Here is an 18,202-nt window from a genome sequence, read left to right on the forward strand (position 1 = left end):
TAGGTGGCATTTGTCAAATTGGCATCCACATGAATGGCCGGACCCAGGGTTTCCCAACAGAACATTACCCAGAGCATCACACAACCTCCACCAGCTCGTCATCTTCCATCTGTGCATCCTGGTTCCATCTCTTCCCCAGGTAAACGGCGCACACGTACACCGTCCACGTGATGAAAAAGAAAACGGGACTCATCGGACCAGGTGACCTTCCACTGTTCCAAGGTCCAGTTCCGTCGCTCGCATGCCCATTGTAGGCGCTTTCGATGGTGGACAGGGGTCGTCATGGGCACTCTGACAGGTCTGTGGCTACACAGCCCCATACGCAGCAGGGTGCAATGCACTGTTGTAACACATTCCTCCCATAAGCATCATTAAAAAAAACTTGTGACTTGTGCCACATTAGACCTTCTGTCGGTTCAAACCAGACTTTGCCCTCGCACAATGATTAAACTTGGGGGCCCAACACCCAGTCGCCGGTTTGTGGTTTGTCCCTCCTCGGACCACTGTCGGTAGGTACTCACCACTGCTGACCGGGAGCACCTCACAAGCCTTGCTGTTTCAGAGATGCTCTGACCCAGTCGTCTGGCCATAACAATTTGGCCCTTGTCAAAGTCGCTCAGGTCTTTACTCTTGCCCATTTCTCTTACTACGAGAAACGATTGTTCACTTACCATCTAATCTACACAGACCTTGACAATGTGGCCTTGTTAGGAGATCATCAACGTTATTCGCTTCAGCTGTGAGTGGTCAAAATGTTTTGGCTCATCAGTGTATATGCAGTATAATACAGTATATGCAATTTCATGACATCATATTTATTGATGGAATACATGGAATTTGTAAATTTTGGAAAAGCAAAATTGTGACATATTATGAAAAGATAATGACAAAATAAAATTTGTAAAATTTAGTATTTTTGTAATGTACCAAGTTAAAAGGTCCCATGTATAATTAACAGCATTAGCCGAGAGATAATTTCTTTCATATGTAATCAAAAAATACATCATAACTGAAATATACCCAATGAACCTGAATCAAATCAGATTGAGAGCTTGTAAATTGGAATCTAATCAAATCTGGAAATCTGTATCAGTACCCAGCCTTAGTACAATTATTTGAATTGGTTACAAGGAATGCAAATGTGGCTCAAGTCAGATTTTAAAGCTGGAACTTCCTATTTTATAACTTTCCATTTTTAACATGGAAATTAATAGGGTTCTCAAATGATTCATTGTATTCATATGTTTACTGCTTCCTTCTACAGGTTGTTGGAGGTCTTGATATACACAAGAAGATGGTTGTGGACGTGTGAGCGAATCCCATCTCCACAACATCCACTTTCCTCTCCATCTGATGATCTGCTCAAAATATCCAGCACATGCTCTCTGTGTATTTCAAAGGAAGTATTTACCAAGCCACTTTTTTCAATAGAAGCCTTGTGATGCCGACGTGTAAATGTTATTGAACTCAAATCTGCTCAATAACCCAGTGTAGCACCGCATGGGCTTATGGACAATGATAGAGCATCTCAGTGAAAGAGGAAAGAGTGTTGGCTTGTTCATATTTCATTTTTTTTTTCCAATGCTTCTTTTTTATATTTATTTTGTTTTCATCTTTTTTAAAGAAAAATAGGCGTAATATAAATAAGTGTAAGTAAGGTATGACGTGCCAAGCAGAACACGCAGTTATAAAACCTTTCAGAAAAAAGTCTACCACCATTAAATTCAAGTGAACTCATTTGATTGCATGAAAAGATGCAAGGTTAATTTTAACGTATTCTGTTACACTTTGTGATATACACTATTTCTATCATTCTAGCATTTTGGATTCTAGCATCTAACCATCTTTAATACTTGTTTTTGTATTAATTGTGATATAACGTTTATGTATAAATGTGTTTATTGTTGGAGAGTGCAACAGATTCATTCAGACAGTCCAGTAGAAACTGGTACCAAGAAAAATATAACTGGTTTACTTTATAAGCACTTCATAAGAAACATACATATCTGACAAGCCCAGGAACAGCTCATACAGGGGCCTCAAATGGTATTTGGATACTTAAGTCACACTTAAAGATGTATGAATGTCATTGCATTAGAAACTAAACATCGAAGGAAGTGGCATCTGCACCCAAATTTTGAAGTGTTTTTAACACCGGACACGAACGGCACGTCGCGACAAAAGCAAATCGTTCACACTGGAAGCGTCATTTGTGACAAATTAAATCCAGCCACTTTATTATCCCTTCCATCTAAAAATAAAATGATTTTACTTACCAAATATCATACGTGTGACTCTTTTTGCTATTAATTTCATTTGTTACATATTTAATAAACGTCTTAAAGCCAGCTTGTGATGTTTCAGGTCTACTAATTTAAATCCTTTTTTTTTTTTTTTTACCATATGTGTGCAGTGTTTGCAGCAAAAACATAGTAATAATAATTCTGTAATAAGTAAATGTTCATTCCAGTGGATTTCTGAAGAAAATAAAAGTATGATACAGATTATTCGTCATTTAGAATGTTTACGTGTCAAAAAAGCGCTTCCAGGGTAGGCATGGGATTAGAACCAACTCTTTTTCTGGGCAGTTTTTGCAATGTCTTTAAACCAATTGGTCACATGATCCTTTTAAGTGAATGTATTAACTCAGTTCCTCTCAAGTTCACGCAGGTGTTTAGCAGCGTGACTACATAGGTAGTTTATCACATTCTATGGACATGTTCTGTTAACATTTGACAACAAAAAGTGTCCAGAAACATATTGTCTTAATTTCAATCATCTACCAAAAAAGTGTGCTAGTGCTATCTTTCGTTAAAATAAATGACACTTGCTTTGGTATTTTGTCTAATGTGGCTTAAAGTGTCCAATTCATTTTTGGGGCCCACTATATATTTATATGTTAATGCAGTGGGATACCCTTTAGCTTTGGTAAATGTATGTATTACAGTTGGTTCACAATGCAGTTGATTAATATATATTAATATTAGCTTTAAAGTATCTAAAAGCTTGTAAAAATTGGTGTAGGCAAGTACAATATTTTCAATGGGACTACAGCTTATTACAACTATAAAATTAATTTACTGAATGTTTACATGCATGACAGGAGCAGCTTAACCAAACCAATGGCTATAAGCGTTAATTCAGTTTCTGTCTTTTTACACAGATATCCGCATATCAATAAATCTTTAACCACAAGATCACTTCTGGTGTGCATGCTTGATGGATTAGTTGCTTTCTGCATGTTTATCAGTTAAACCTATTCCAATTGTTTACACTTAAGCTGTGAAATTTATATCCAATATCAAAAAACCATAAAATACATATGTTGCCAAATTTAAATCATGCAAACACAAGTTAAATAAATTGATATTTTTTTGATTTTCTCACAAGTGGCACATGTCATATTCAAGCCACGTACCAAATTCAGGTCACATCATTTAGCCCTTTGTTTTGTAAATACATATCTTTAAATATAAGGTGTTAATGCTTTAATAAGAAAAATTACTTTATCTGCAACTTTTGTCTTCTTTTGGTGAATGAAATGGGATCTCATATGAGGACACATTATTATTACATGTCAGTTTTGGAATTCTGCATGCTGAATCATATTAACTACCGTGGGATATATGGACTACTTGATACTTTAAGGAAACAATAAACATTTTAAACTTCACATTCCTTTATTTCCATGGTGTGTTTATTATTTTAAAGCTCGGTGAATATCCACTGATTTGAGGAATTGGTCAAACAAAGTCCAATGATCCTCAAATTAATCACCATACAATTCATAGACACAGTTCATGCCAATGTGGCACCAACTTTGTATATCAATAGCAGTAATTAGGGAAAAGTCCAAGAGCGGTGCACTTTTGTAGATCTTCGTGTGTTAGAACCTCTCAGCTGCGCGGCTCGCCACAGCCCGAATGTTGCCATATACTTTTGATGGTGGGCTCCCTGGTGAAAATGAAGAATCAGTATTAATTTCTATCATTTGTTTGTTCAGAAACACAAGTTAAGTATTTCACTTTACTAACCGAGAATGAGGTTGCATATTGCCGTCCGTGCCATTTTGATATTCTGGAAAGATCCCAATATATGAATCTTCCTGTTGAGAAGAACCAAAACAAAATATTCAACTCTGTATTCTAGGTTGCAAACATATTAGAGCTGTGAAAGTTAGGCGTTAACAAATGTGATTAAAGTTTAACGCATTAATTTCTCTTAAATCGTGTTTAGCGCATTTAATCCAATTTTTACAAAAAGTCTTAACTATCACGAAAATGCAGAATGAGACGTTAGCAAGAGCTTTTCACGGTGCTTGACACTGGCGTTGACACCCTGACGCGAATCGTGAATAAAGTTTCACGATTGCTGTAGGAAAGAGGATAGCCACAGTCTGCCAGCCGATTATTATTTGTGGAGGATGAGAGTTTAAGAGATTTAATGTGTATTGCAATGAATACGCAACCTATGTGGGGACTAGTTCTTTCAACCTCCCACTTAGACTTTGCGAAACATTTAATGTTACTTGAATTTGTTCAATTTTAGTGCATTTCTACCTTTATACTATGGAAGACTTTGTTTGGAAAATGTTAATAAACATTATTGTTACATATTGTTTTGTTTTCTTTCCTAAGAAAGAAAGAAATGCAATTTGATAGGAAAAAAATCTATATATAGAGTAAAATTTCAGCACTTTCAAAAACTGCGATTAACTATGAAAAATTATGATTAATCGCGATTACAAATGTTAATCGACTGACAGCACTAAAACATATACAAGAAAGAATTTCCAGAACAAGCAACTCAATCAAGTGTTTTTCTTAATTAATTCTTTATTTTTATATCTTTGAAACGGACTCACGTGTCTGCCAGCACAATCCTGGTTTTCGTCACGTTCTCAATAGTGAATTTTGTTTTGCCTCCTTTGCCAGCTATCCTGCCGACAGCTCTGGATAAGTGATCTCCTTTTAAAGGTTTAACTGAAAAACACACACAAATTAGTGATGGAAGCAAAGTCACTCTTAAAAAATAGCTTTATAATGTTAATAATGACTTACCATCTGTGACATCAAATGTTTCCAAAAACAGTTCATCTAATCTGATCAGTGCCAGTGCATCCTGAGAGATGACACAGGTTAACATACGTTATACATTACCTGATGAAAACTGAAGAATAATAGTAAACAATTGAAGACTAGGGCTGTGCAATATAGCTAAACAATTCTCAAAACGATATACATCTCAATATTTATGTATTTGCGCTCGTATTTTTTTAAAATCAGATGAACCATCATTTCAACCAACAGCCATTGTTGCAAAGTGTTAAATGCAAGAAGTAAAATACAGTAAAAACCTTTTAAAAAATAATCATGTATTCCACACTGTTTTTTAACTAAAACACAAAGAAGAATGCCTGACAGGCTCTTTAGGACCCCGAAGTAAAGGGGTCTTATATCACCCTGAAGAGGTTTATTTTGAGATGACTGTCTGACTGTACATAATCCCGCTTATTGCATGGCCACCTTCCAAATAAATAAATAAAATGAACATGAAATATTGATTTGTGTTGAAATAATTTTATTATGTGAAGAGTCAAATGGTCTCTAGAAACCTAGAAAGCTGAATTTAACCGGTTTGTGTCAGAGTTTTGTTGCTTTTTATTTTGCTCATTATCCCGCTTATTACATGACTACTTGTCAAGTAAATAAATGGACATAAAACCTTGTTTTTAAGTTGAAATTAATTTATTAGTTTACTTGTAGAGATCGCAGAGTGATATGAATATTAGGAAAGATGACTCGCAATACCCGGAGAAGTGGTCTGATATCACTTAATCCCCAGATGTGCGGTTGTCACTCAGAAATATCAGATCGCAAGATGGTGCGATTGACCAAACAGAATCCAGTATTCCACAGAGTCTTGTAATAATTATGTTTATGCAACAGGCCAGATAGCATACGTACATCTCGAGATATCTTTTAATCTAGAAAGCATCGCATTCAAATTAACATCTTCAAAACATCTTAAAAAGATCAGATTTACAAACACTCTAAATCCTAAACGATTCAAAGACATCTGCTGAATGTCTTATTGACATCCGAGAGGAAACGTCTTAAAGACGTATTGCAAATGAGCAAACAACCGAAAAAAAAAAAAAAAAACATCTTCCAAGTGTAAACACACACACATCAAATAAGTGTCTGGGTGATGTGTGTGTGCTTTCAGGGAATCTGTTGTAATAAACAGCAATATTTCCTACATATATTTTAAGATTTATTGAAAAAACATTTTAAAACATGAACAATGCTTCATGGAGACTTCCATGAACATTTTCATGTGATGCAAACAAACTGTTGAATCAGAATTTTGAATTGATTCACTAAAAATGACTGTTTGAACTGATTTATCAATCATATTTACCAAGTCTATTGCGATGTTTGCTACTGAAGTTTAAATCAAAGACTGTAATCAAACATCTGTCAACATCTTAACACTCTCACAAGACAAGGAAGAATCGCAAAACTAGTCTAAAGACACGGTCTTAAGAAAACTTAAAAATCATTCATATAGCCAGCAAGATCATATTTCATATATCGCACAGCCCTATTTTAAAGTAATGTCAATTATACTCACTTCCACCTGAAATCCTAAAACAAAGGCCTTCACAAAATCTGAAGCTTTGGTGAGGGCACCAATATCTTGTGTTTCTTTGCATGTCTGTCAAATAAGAGAAGTTCAATTTCACTGCACACTTGAACCATTTTAAATGCATTTTTTGAGACACAGACATCAGTTTATAATTTCCCAATAAAATCATAATCTAACTTGTCTAAATCGTCTTCACTTACTTTAATTTCGACATTTCTTGTTTTGAGATTAAAACGGACTTGAAGCTGCAGGTTTTCTACTATGGGGGTGAAAATTTTCAGCCAGTTTTCTTTTAAGGGTGTGTAACGGTGAGCAGGCACAGGCACTTTCCGCATTTCGTCTGCACCTCCCTGAAACACAAAATAAGCCATAAAATTAAAATACTTTTATGTATGAAAATGAATATGCTTACACATTTTACAAATGGAACAGCATTACATGGGTCATTCCATGAATTGGGCAATTTGCAGCATTTGGTCTACCAGTACTAGGGATGCACTGAAATTTCAGCCGCCAAAATATTTTGGCCAAAAATGCTATTTTCGGTTTATGGACGAAAGAGGAAAAAAGGCGAAAATCTTAGCCAAAAATCTGAACAAAAACTGTTACTTTAAAATCAAGTAACAGAGATACTGACATGCAGAAAATGCAGCGTTCTATGTGAAAAGATGTAAACAGCAGCTAATGTTTAAATATATGTTGATGGTAACAAGATGGTGCTTATAACTGAGATGCGCATCTGTATACATTTTATATATATATATATATATATTAGGCTACTGTATATAAAGCTTTTTCCATTTTTCAGAATTTTCAGTTACAGCCAAAAAATTTCATTTCGGTGCATCACTAACCAGTACCCATTCTTTCCAAAATACATACGTGCAATGACCTTTGCTATTGTTTTTAACTGAAGTTATCTTTTCACCTGACATTCCAGGAATTCCTCATTTAAGGTGCCTTTGATCATGTGAACCAACTGTTTTCAAATTTAGTTTGTATTACAACCCGCTAGTTTAAATATGAGTCAAAAGTTTTTTGTTTTTTTTTCTATCTGCCATCTATTTGTAATGAAAGGAATATTCCGGGTTCATTACAAGTCAGGCTCAATTAACAGCATTTGTGGAATTGTGAAAAAAATGTTTTTTTAGTAATTTGAAAACATATGTATAAAATCATATCCACTCAAATGAGATAAAGAGTTCAGTCATATCAGTAACCTTATAAAAGTTCTTTTATTTTATGGAGCAGCCAAATAATCTCAGTCACAGTCCTCTTATTGGACACTTTCATTCATGGATTAAAGGTGCATTCAGTAGGTTTTTGTTCACATTGTTTGAACTTACACTGACACCTAGGGTAGTGGATGCTGCATCATTCAAACTCAATAATTTTCAGTTATTGATGCCATTGTAAAAATTCACTATTCACAGGCAGCCAGGATTAATTAAATCCCTGAGTGAAAGTATCCAATAACAAAGCGGTTACTGAGATTAAGCGAGTAGTATTCGGCTGGTCATGTGATGCTAACATGGCTGCTCCCATAAGGTGCCCCTGCTCCACAGAATAAAAGAGCTTTTATAAGGTTACTGATATAAAATTAAGTCTTCATCTCACATGAGTGGTCATGATTTTAGACATATGTTTCAAAATTACTTTTTAAATGAGGAAAAAATTACTGAGAGCACCTTTAAATTAATCCTAGTTTACTGTGCATAGTGAATTTCTACAATGGCATTGGTAACTGAAAACTACCGTTTGAATGATGCAGCATCCAGGCCACTAGGTGTCAGTGTAAGCCAATGTAAGCCACTTCGAGATCTTTCAAAAAATTACTGTGCACACCTTTAAAAACATTTACAGTGGGGTGCTTACAATGAAAGTGAATGGGGCCAATTTTTGAAAGGGTTTAAAAAGCAGAAATGTGAAACTTATTTTATAAAAGCACGTACATTAATTCATCTGTTAAAACTTGTTTATTATTTGAACTGTAAAGTTGTTTAAATTGTCGTTTTTTTCTGGAGATCTCCAAAAGAAGGCGGGCCAGCTCCAAAAGGGCGGTGACACTTCCACACAAGGTTAGGAAAAGGGTTGGGGTAAATCTGTAAATCTTTTCTAGCAGTTTGGTGCTCAGCCTGCGACTACATCCTTCTTGGCCATTTTAGGGTTTGCAGTGTTATATGGTCATGGCAACGCAGTTATAAAATTTGATATAACTTTACACAGAAAAAGCTAGCAAGCGATTTTATCACACTAAAATCATATTAAGACACACACACACATATATCGTTTACATCTTGTGGCTATACTTTTGGAACAATTAGTGCCAAGATTTGTGCTTTTTTTTTTTTCAAGAAATGGAAGGACAAATGGAAATAAATTTTTGTAGTAATCAACATTGTGCCATAAATGCTGTCTATTGAGCTTAACTTGTATTGAACCCAGAATATTCCTTTAAATAGTCAATGTTAAATATAATCATGTATTTATTTTATTATTAATAATTAATCTGATTTACAGTATACTTATTACTGCATTTAAAGAAAAGAAACTAAGAAAACTAAAGATTTCTCCCTTAACACAAACACCACTGAGTTTACCTCTTTTCCAATCTAGACACAATAGAGCACAACATTGGAAAAGAATAAGGTATACATTATTTTACTCGTTTTTAAATATAGACTCGTGGCAAAAATTACAGAAACTAGACCACTACCATAACGTCACACAACTCCAAACAACACTGACCCATCAGCTGAGTTCAGCGCATGCGTACATGAGTGGCACGTGGGGAACTTTAATCACCAGTGTTGAGCATTTAGCCCCATGGGCTGTTTTATAATTCAACATCACATATTACTACACTGAGTTTATATACAGTGTTCAGTATGTACCTTGAGTTGGTCTCCTGATATGGGTGGGAACTGCGGTCTCTTGGGTGCTGCTGTGTCCGACTCCATATACACTTCACTCGCATCCCGCTTACGTTTCCGTGTCTTCTTTGATTTTACTTTCTCAAATACCTCTGTGTTTCCGTCACAGTCCATAGTAGCAGTTGCCTCAGTCGTCGTGTTTGTTGCAGATTCCATAGTGAAATTAAATTTATAAAATTACAGTTTTATAAAACGCAGGAGATGTTTACCATGAACATGCGGCGTTCGCCATGTTACAGAAAGGACATAAGTGCTGTCCAGCCCGTGCCAAATGCTATTACTAATTACATGAACCATTCATTTCGCTGTAAGTTATCAAAAATAAATACTTTTGATAAAGTAGATACCTAAACAATCAAAGAGTTTTACAGTCGTATGCGTGTTCGTGTAAAAAAAAAATAATAATAATCAGAGTTGCAGTTAATTTAGAGCAGGCATACATAAGGACAGCTATGATTTGTTGGCGACGGTTTCTGAAATGGCTCCCTTGTTTCGCTCATTCACTACTTCCTATCTATCTATCTATCTATCTATCTATCTATCTATATATATATATATATATATATATATATATATATATATATATATAATATTATTATTATTATTATTATTGTATTAACATCAACAGAAAGGCAGTCGTAACTGAAAGATTTACAAAGACTGCGATTACAGTTCAATTTACACATCATATTCTCCACAACATACCAAACAATAAATTACAGAAAATAAGTAAACTAAACAAAAATAAAAATAATGTAGGCGAATAGGAGAAGTTTTACATTACAAAACCAAAATCCTTCAACAAAAATACAAATATTTTGCTTTGAGATTTTTTATCCCACTTAATGTCTCTAAATAATAATAATCTCTTTTAAAACAAGTAATCGGGGAGGAATTTTGAAAAATTTAAATTTGTACTTCCTATATAGTGGATGTCTGTGATTGCCCTACATCATGCAAGGAGTGAACGAAATGAGTGAATTCGGACGCTGACGTATAAACGGAGCGTCGGAGAGTGTTGGAGATGACGCAGAAACAACTTCGTCACATATGAACTTTTATCTTACATTTAGGATAATAATAATCATAATAACAGCAATAATAATACTTTCTATTCTTATCAAATGGTATATGTATATCATGTTTAACCCGTTATTTCCATCATATTTATACTGCTAAAAAACTGCCAAGAATAACAACATTTGCACAAGTGTAAATTAGTGTATTTATTTTTATTATTTTACCATCTTGACACTCTCCGATGGCAGCATTTCTAAGCGCCGAGAAGACATGACATGTGCGCATAGCGCCCTCAGGCGACTGTAATACAGTACTAAAGTTATTAATAACAACATCTATGAAGGTATTTTTTGAGCAAAACAACTGAGCGCCTGTAACAGTGGAATTTTTAGTTGTAGAGATTAGCCACACATGTGTACCAGTAAATTTAAAGTCACAGAGAAAAATGTTTTAAGACTTGCAAACTTGTAGAATTTTTTCTCTCTCCCACAAACACAACTCAACAGTTACACCTTCTCAAATTCTTCATCGCAGGTGCACAAATCCTATTCTACGAATCACAAATTAAAAAACTCATACGCTCACATTTTTGCTACAGTTGCTGCAGTGAATACTGTGCAAAACACATTCACACATTCATCAAAATACGTGAAGTCACGGACAAATTTTGCTCATCTGCAAATCAGTATGTGAATTCATCCAATGAGAGTTGCACACTTGTAGAATATTTTCTCACAAATAATTTTATTTTCTTGGATATTTTTCTCTCACAAACACAAGTACATAACTACAACTGCTTGAATCTGCTGCTGCGAGTCTCAAACACTGTTTTTCGCTTGCAAATGACAAGTTTCACGCGCTCTCCCTTTTGCACCACATATCTGTGTAAAATATGAAGCAAAAGTGATTTGTGCATCTGTAGAGGCAGCGGCGGGCACTGTTCAGAGATCAGACAATTTTGGCCAATCAGAAGAGCTAGTTTGGGCGCCTATCCGTTGGCGGAACTTGGCGACCGAACGAGTAGGGGGAAAAAAAAAAACTATTCCATGAGCATCTTCCCGAGCTAGACTACCTGCACTGTTAAGTTGCTATTCAGTCGTCTCGTATTAAAGGATACCCTCATATTAAATGATTTATTCCTTATATTCTCTTCTGCTTTACCTTCTAGAAAAATGACAGAACAGGGTGGGTCTTCGCAGGTGAGTCTCATATCGTAAGATTACCCTTATGAGAATTTACCATGGTCAGAAAACCATGGGTACCATGTTTTTTATTATTATTATTATTATTATTATTTATTTTATTTTTATTTTTTTTCGTTTGTTTTTGGTGGATAGTAATTTTTATAGGAATACCATAGTAAAGTAAAGGGATGTCAAAGTTTGCACTACAGTAGGCAATTTGCCCAGTAATTATTACTCCCATAGGGAAGCAGTCCCGAAATTGGAAGCTGCAGTGAGTCACAGAGCAGGTTAATTAACATTGTGGATTACACATGGACTATAATAAGGTATCAGTTTTGCATAAAACAAACCTGAAATTAAAATCCCGGAATTCTATTTGTTATAGTCATGGCACAGAGAAACAATGATAAATATGGCCTAACATTATCGCTCACTCACTAAACTCTAGCTTAGTTTCGTGAGGAAGCACCTGTTTCCAAGTGATTAAGCCTCTGTTGCAGGTCAGCAGATGTGATTTAGTGGGACACTGCAGGGCACATGGGAGTGAGATAACTTACTATTCTTAGACTATGTAAATATTGATTTTATATTATATGGAAGGCCTATTTGCAGTACCGTTGGATGAAAAACATGCTTTAAATTGCCTATAGGCTTTATAAAATGTTAATTAACCCGCTCTGTGACTCACTGCAGCTTCCAATTTCGGGACTGCTTCCCTATGGGAGTAATAATTATTGGGCAATTTGCCTACTGTAGTACAAACTCTAACATCCCTTTACTTTACTATGGTATTCCTATAAAAATGACTGTCCACAAAAAAAAAAAAAAAACATGGTACCCATGGTTTTCTGACCATGGTAAATTCTCATAAGGGTAATCTTACGATATGAGACTCACCTGCGAAGACCCACCCTGTTCTGTCATTTTTCTAGAAGGTAAAGCAGAAGAGAATATAAGGAATAAATCATTTAATATGAGGGTATCCTTTAATACGAGACGACTGAATAGCAACTTAACAGTGCAGGTAGTCTAGCGTTAGCTTACCTTTCATGAAACAAGAAAGGCTAACCTAAGTAACCTAACTAACTGATTACCAACTGTAGCTGACCAGCGCACATATTTAAACTATAAACAAATGTATAACGGTGAGTGATTTCAGAAAAAGAAAGAAAAAACATGCCTTTATTGGTATTTGCCACTGCCAGCTCGGGAAGATGCTCATGGAATAGTTTTTTTTTTCCCCTACTCGTTCGGTCGCCAAGTTCCGCCAACGGATAGGCGCCCAAACTAGCTCTTCTGATTGGCCAAAATTGTCTGATCTCTGAACAGTGCCCGCCGCTGCCTCTACAGATGCACAAATCACTTTTGCTCCATATTGTACACAGATATGTGGTGCAAAAGGGAGAGCGCGTGAAACTTGTCATTTGCAAGCGAAAAACAGTGTTTGAGACTCGCAGCAGCAGATTCAAGCAGTTGTAGTTATGTACTTGTGTTTGTGAGAGAAAAATATCCAAGAAAATAAAATTATTTGTGAGAAAATATTCTACAAGTGTGCAACTCTCATTGGATGAATTCACATACTGATTTGCAGATGAGCAAAATTTGTCCGTGACTTCACGTATTTTGATGAATGTGTTTTGCACAGTATTCACTGCAGCAACTGTAGCAAAAATGTGAGCGTATGAGTTTCTAAATTTGTGATTCGTAGAATAGGATTTGTGCACCCGCAATGAAGAATTTGAGAAGGTGTAACTGTTGTGTTGTCTACAAGTTTGCAACTCATAACCTTTTTCTCTGTGACTTCAGATTTACTGGTACACATGTGTGGCTAATCTCTACAACTACAAATTCCACTGTCACAGGCGCTCAGTTGTTTTGCTACAAAAATACCTTCATTAACATCCATTGATTATTAGATGAATTCATTCATGTGAGAAACGAATATTTGAATAATTTCCACTATGCGCAGTTTTCTGAGTTAACAATAATATCGCCTCAGTGAATTAGTGAATAAAGAAAATCACTTAGCATTTTAATAGCAATATATATATATATATATATATATATATATATATATATATATATATATATATATAAAATATATCATCTATATAAATAATCAATTGTTACATTTATCTGTATGATTTTGGATCGCTATATTTTATCATGTTATTTTTAATCAAGTTTTGATATGTCAAAAAGTAAAACACTACACCAGTGTAAAATAAAACATGAATGAAATGTAGCTGTAAACTGGCGTCTCTCCCTCTATCTTTCTCGCTCACCCACTCGCTCTCTCTCTCCCTGCACGTCACTCCTCCCCGCGTTGGATTATGGGCAAGAAAGCGTTGACGATTGTACATCGACTGTAAGAATGAGTAAACAAATGTAGGGAATGAGATGTAAGGAAAGAATTCGGACACTACTACAAAATGGCCGACCCCCAAAATAGTGCACTATATAGTGGATACACACAGCTAGGGGGCACAGCTAGGGTTCGTGGTCGCTACTTTTCAACCGTTGCCACAAGTTGATTTTATTAGGGGCCAAGCACCGAAGGTGCGTAGCCCCTATTGTTTCCGTTAGTATTATTATTAGTATTATTATTCTGCTTCTTCTTCCTCCCAATGGAAGTCTATAGCAGCCCATAGGACCGTTTGTGGGAAAATTATTAAATTTGGCACACTGATTGGGGTGGCCATGAATAGTACCAATAGCAAATTTGGGACCTCTAGGACACACTTCATAGCGCCACAACCAGTCCAAGTATTCCATTTTCTTTTGCGTGTATCTTTTGAACCGTTTGTCCAAGAAACAAATTTTTTGGTCTGATTACTCTCATCTTAATGATTCAAATGAACCCACATACATTATAACTCCGCCCGTTAGAGTAGCTGCCATCTCGAATAATGATGTTTACAGTTTTCAAGTTTCACTTCCTTCAAACTTTGTCCGATTTGTCCAAACACTGGCTCAAAATAATCTCCAGACCTTGCCACACAGTAAAGCCACACATAGTAAAGAATTTAGAATTTGTTTAAAAGTTACGACACCGCAAAGTTAACAAGGTCGATGTAAAACTGGATGTGAGGCTGTATCTAAGCAACGGTTTGTCCTGTCGAAACTAAACTTGGTGTGCTTCTTCGGTACCGTGAGCTGAGGGTACAAGCAAAGTTTGGAGACGGCACAACCGATGCATCAAAATATGTAAAAATAAATAAATAAATAAATAAATAAAAAAAGGCTATTTTTGCCTGTAACTTTTGAACCGTATGTCCTAAAATTATGCTATTGGTGTCTGTGGATTCCTTAGGTCATGCGGATTTCAGTGATATGATTGTTTCTCATATCAGCCATTCTGTCCCTGTCACATTGAATTTTATTAAAAAGTGATATATCTTTTAAAAGCATTGTCAGATTTAAAAGAAAATTTGTATGCATCATAAACATCATGTCCTGTGGATAACTGATCAGTTTAGAGACAACGCCACCTACAGTTGAAAAGATAACCTACACTTGTGTGCTGACTCTAACCTCAGGAAGTCTCTTTGCCACTTAGTTGGTATGTTGACTGAGTGGCTCAGTGTGTTCAAGCTTTGTTTTATAGTTTTAAGAGTTGTGGATTCAAATCCCCACCTTGATAAATTGTGCAGTTAAGGTTTCTGTTGTTATGGAGATCTTTGCATTGTGTTTACTAAATGGTTGCAGGTCTTTTCTCCAATCAAATTTTGATTTTCATTTTGTTGTAGTTACATGAATAAGAAGTTGATTATGGTGACTATGATGATTGGCTGTGACTGCTGTATGCTTGGTATGTCCCTTTGGTGACTGTCAGTGTTGTGACTCTGTGGTGCAGTAGATTGTGCTGTGACCTGTTGAATGAAAAGGCATAGGTTCAAATCATTCTTGAGGTGATGTGTAATGGTGTTTGTGGTCTTTGGGTTGTGCAATGCTTGTAGCTCTATTTATTATTATTCTGCTTCTTCTTCCTCCCAATGGGAGGCTATGACAGCCCATAGAACCGATATGTAGGAAAGTTATGAAATTTTGCACACTGATAGGGGTGGTCATGACTAGTCCCCATACCAAATTTGGGACCTCTAGGACAAACAGCATTGCGCCACCACTAGTTCAAAAATTACCTTTTCTTTTGCGCATATCTTTTAAACCGTTAGTCCTAAATACACTATTCTTTTATTGTCAGATTACTCTCCTCTTGATGATTTAAATGGACCCCTTAATTAAAACTCCACCCATTACAATGGCCGCCATCTTGGATTCTAGTGTTTGGAGTTTAAAAGCTTCCTGTCCTTTAAACTTTGTCCAATTTGTCCAAACAAAGTCTTGAAACATTCTCCAGACCAGGCAGGGTGGTTAAAGTGTTGGATTTGCTTGAAAGGATGTGAGTTCAAGTCCAGCAAAGTATGGTTTTAAAAACTGTAATTCTGTTGACCACTGAGTCTTCATGTTGAGCTTGATACTATGTAGGTTGTACTACATTGAATAATTCCTGCTTGAATTCAAAACTATTTAGCATTAAAATCAAGCTATTCATAGCTAGCGTTTTGTTCTCTTAGCTTGGAATGTGTCTTTGGCATTGCTTAAGTAGGTTAACTAAGTGGCCCAGTGGTTAACGCATTGGGATATGACTCAAAAGGTTGTGAGTTTGAGTCCAGCAAAGTGCGCCTTTAGAAATTGTGCTTCTGTTGTGCTTACTGCAGTCTGTACTACATTGCATAATTCCTGCCTCAGTTCAAATACACTTGGCAATTACAACATTTTCTCAGAAAGTGTTTTCTACTCTTCACTTGGACAGTCTCTTTGGTGTTGTTAAGTTGTGTCAGTTGAATGGCCTAGTAGATAAGGTGGTGAGTTAAAGTCCAGCAAAGAATGTTTATAAAATTTGTACTGCTGTTGAGTTTTCACGTTGTACTTACAACAATGTAGGCCATACTTCAATACATAATTCCTGCTTCAATATTCCATATTCAATTTGATTAAAAAGTGTTACATCTTTTAAAAGAATTGTCAGATTTAAAAGAAAATTGAAATGCATCATATGACCTGAGAAAATCTAAGCAGTTTTGAGACAGCACCACCTAGAGTTCAAAAGATAATCCACACTTGTTTGCTGAATCTAGCCTTGCCATGTCTCTTTACCATCAGCTTGACTTGTAAACTGTCCCTTTGGTGATTCTCAATTCTGTGGTGCAGTGGACTGTGCAGTGACCTATTAAACAGAAAGTCATATGTTCAAATGTTGTGTGTGTTTGTGCTTTATGTCATATGTGATCTTTGGGTTGTAGGCAGTGCTTGCCATTTTGGTGCTTGGCCCCATAATTGCTACTTGCATCTGTATTTATATATGAAATTACGTTCTACTTTTACTCTTCCCATTTATTTCAGTGATGATACTTATTACCATAGCACAGTCGTTTTTTATTGTATTACAGTAAAAAAGATGCTGTTATACAATCATATTATTTTTGTTATTAAAATAAGTGGAAGTTAAGGCAGTACCAAGAGACTACTACTATGATGTATAAAAAATTATTACAATTTAAATATAATTTAAATAATGTATATTTTTATGTCGCAGTAATGAGAATCTCATAATGACCATCGCTTTTTTCATGTTGCAGTAATGTAAATGGGGGGTAACGTGCTTAACTGGCATAAAAATAATAACACAAAGAAAAAAATCTTAATGGCACTAAAAATAGACATTTTTTTCATAACGTTTATTTTGATTTTTGAGTAAAATAGGACCATGACATTGTCTTATCACGTTTTGTGAGAATCACCCTATTACAAATGTGGAATGTCTAATAAATCTATGTTGCCAACCAGGACCTTAAACAGTCCCAAATTCTTCAATAAAAATTCAACTCATACAAGCTGTGCACTCTCTCTCCATTAGATTCTAGCATGAAAAGTGACATTAATGCATGATCCCAGATACTGGATTTAAAAGCAGTCTCTCTGGGTCTCTACAGAGTTTCTAGAGGTTAGGGTTAAGTTGCAGCCTCACAGTTGCAAAATATAATATAACATGCAAAAAATTATTTCTTATTTGTTTCTTTTAATTTGAAGTAATATAGGACCAGGACATTTTCTTAACAGGTTTCATGAGAATCACCCTGTTGCATTTTGTTACTTTGTAAATAAAACACATCTAATGCTGTATGGCCAGATACTGGAACAAGTATCAGTGAAAAGATGCCTGGCAATATGGATGGACTCTAGGTTGACTTTTGGGATGCATGCTCAGAAGCTGTTAACTAAATGCAAAAAATGCATAAATATATTAAGATGTTTGACATCATGATGGCGCCGCAGATGGCCGCCTCGGTGTGGAGCGCTCCTATTCTTTTATTTTTTTTGTTTGTTTATCCTGTGTGTAGTAATCTTTTT

At 35.6% G+C, this 18,202-nt stretch overlaps 2 protein-coding genes across 2 annotated transcripts in view; one reads left to right on the forward strand and one right to left on the reverse strand.

Annotated features, from left to right (window-relative positions):
• LOC127412321 (calcineurin subunit B type 1-like) overlaps positions 1-3,673 on the forward strand; it is a 44,428-nt gene extending 40,755 nt beyond the window's left edge. The window contains exon 6 of the mRNA XM_051648573.1: positions 1,265-3,673. Within this exon, the coding sequence (XP_051504533.1) occupies positions 1,265-1,312 (48 nt within the window). The 3' untranslated portion in view covers positions 1,313-3,673. The remainder of the gene's footprint in view (positions 1-1,264) is intronic.
• Positions 3,662-9,836, reverse strand: LOC127412318 (RNA-binding protein PNO1). Its single transcript, XM_051648569.1, has 7 exons — positions 9,546-9,836; positions 6,852-7,001; positions 6,637-6,720; positions 5,061-5,121; positions 4,865-4,982; positions 4,035-4,105; positions 3,662-3,954 (listed from the first exon to the last, which is right to left on the reverse strand). The coding sequence occupies exons 1-7, from the start codon at positions 9,738-9,740 to the stop codon at positions 3,887-3,889; spliced, it is 747 nt and encodes a 248-aa protein (XP_051504529.1). The 5' UTR covers positions 9,741-9,836; the 3' UTR covers positions 3,662-3,886.
• Between the last annotated feature and the right edge of the window lie 8,366 nt (positions 9,837-18,202).

This window comes from Myxocyprinus asiaticus, chromosome 21, assembly GCF_019703515.2.
Source record: "Myxocyprinus asiaticus isolate MX2 ecotype Aquarium Trade chromosome 21, UBuf_Myxa_2, whole genome shotgun sequence".
NCBI lineage: Eukaryota > Metazoa > Chordata > Actinopteri > Cypriniformes > Catostomidae > Myxocyprinus > Myxocyprinus asiaticus.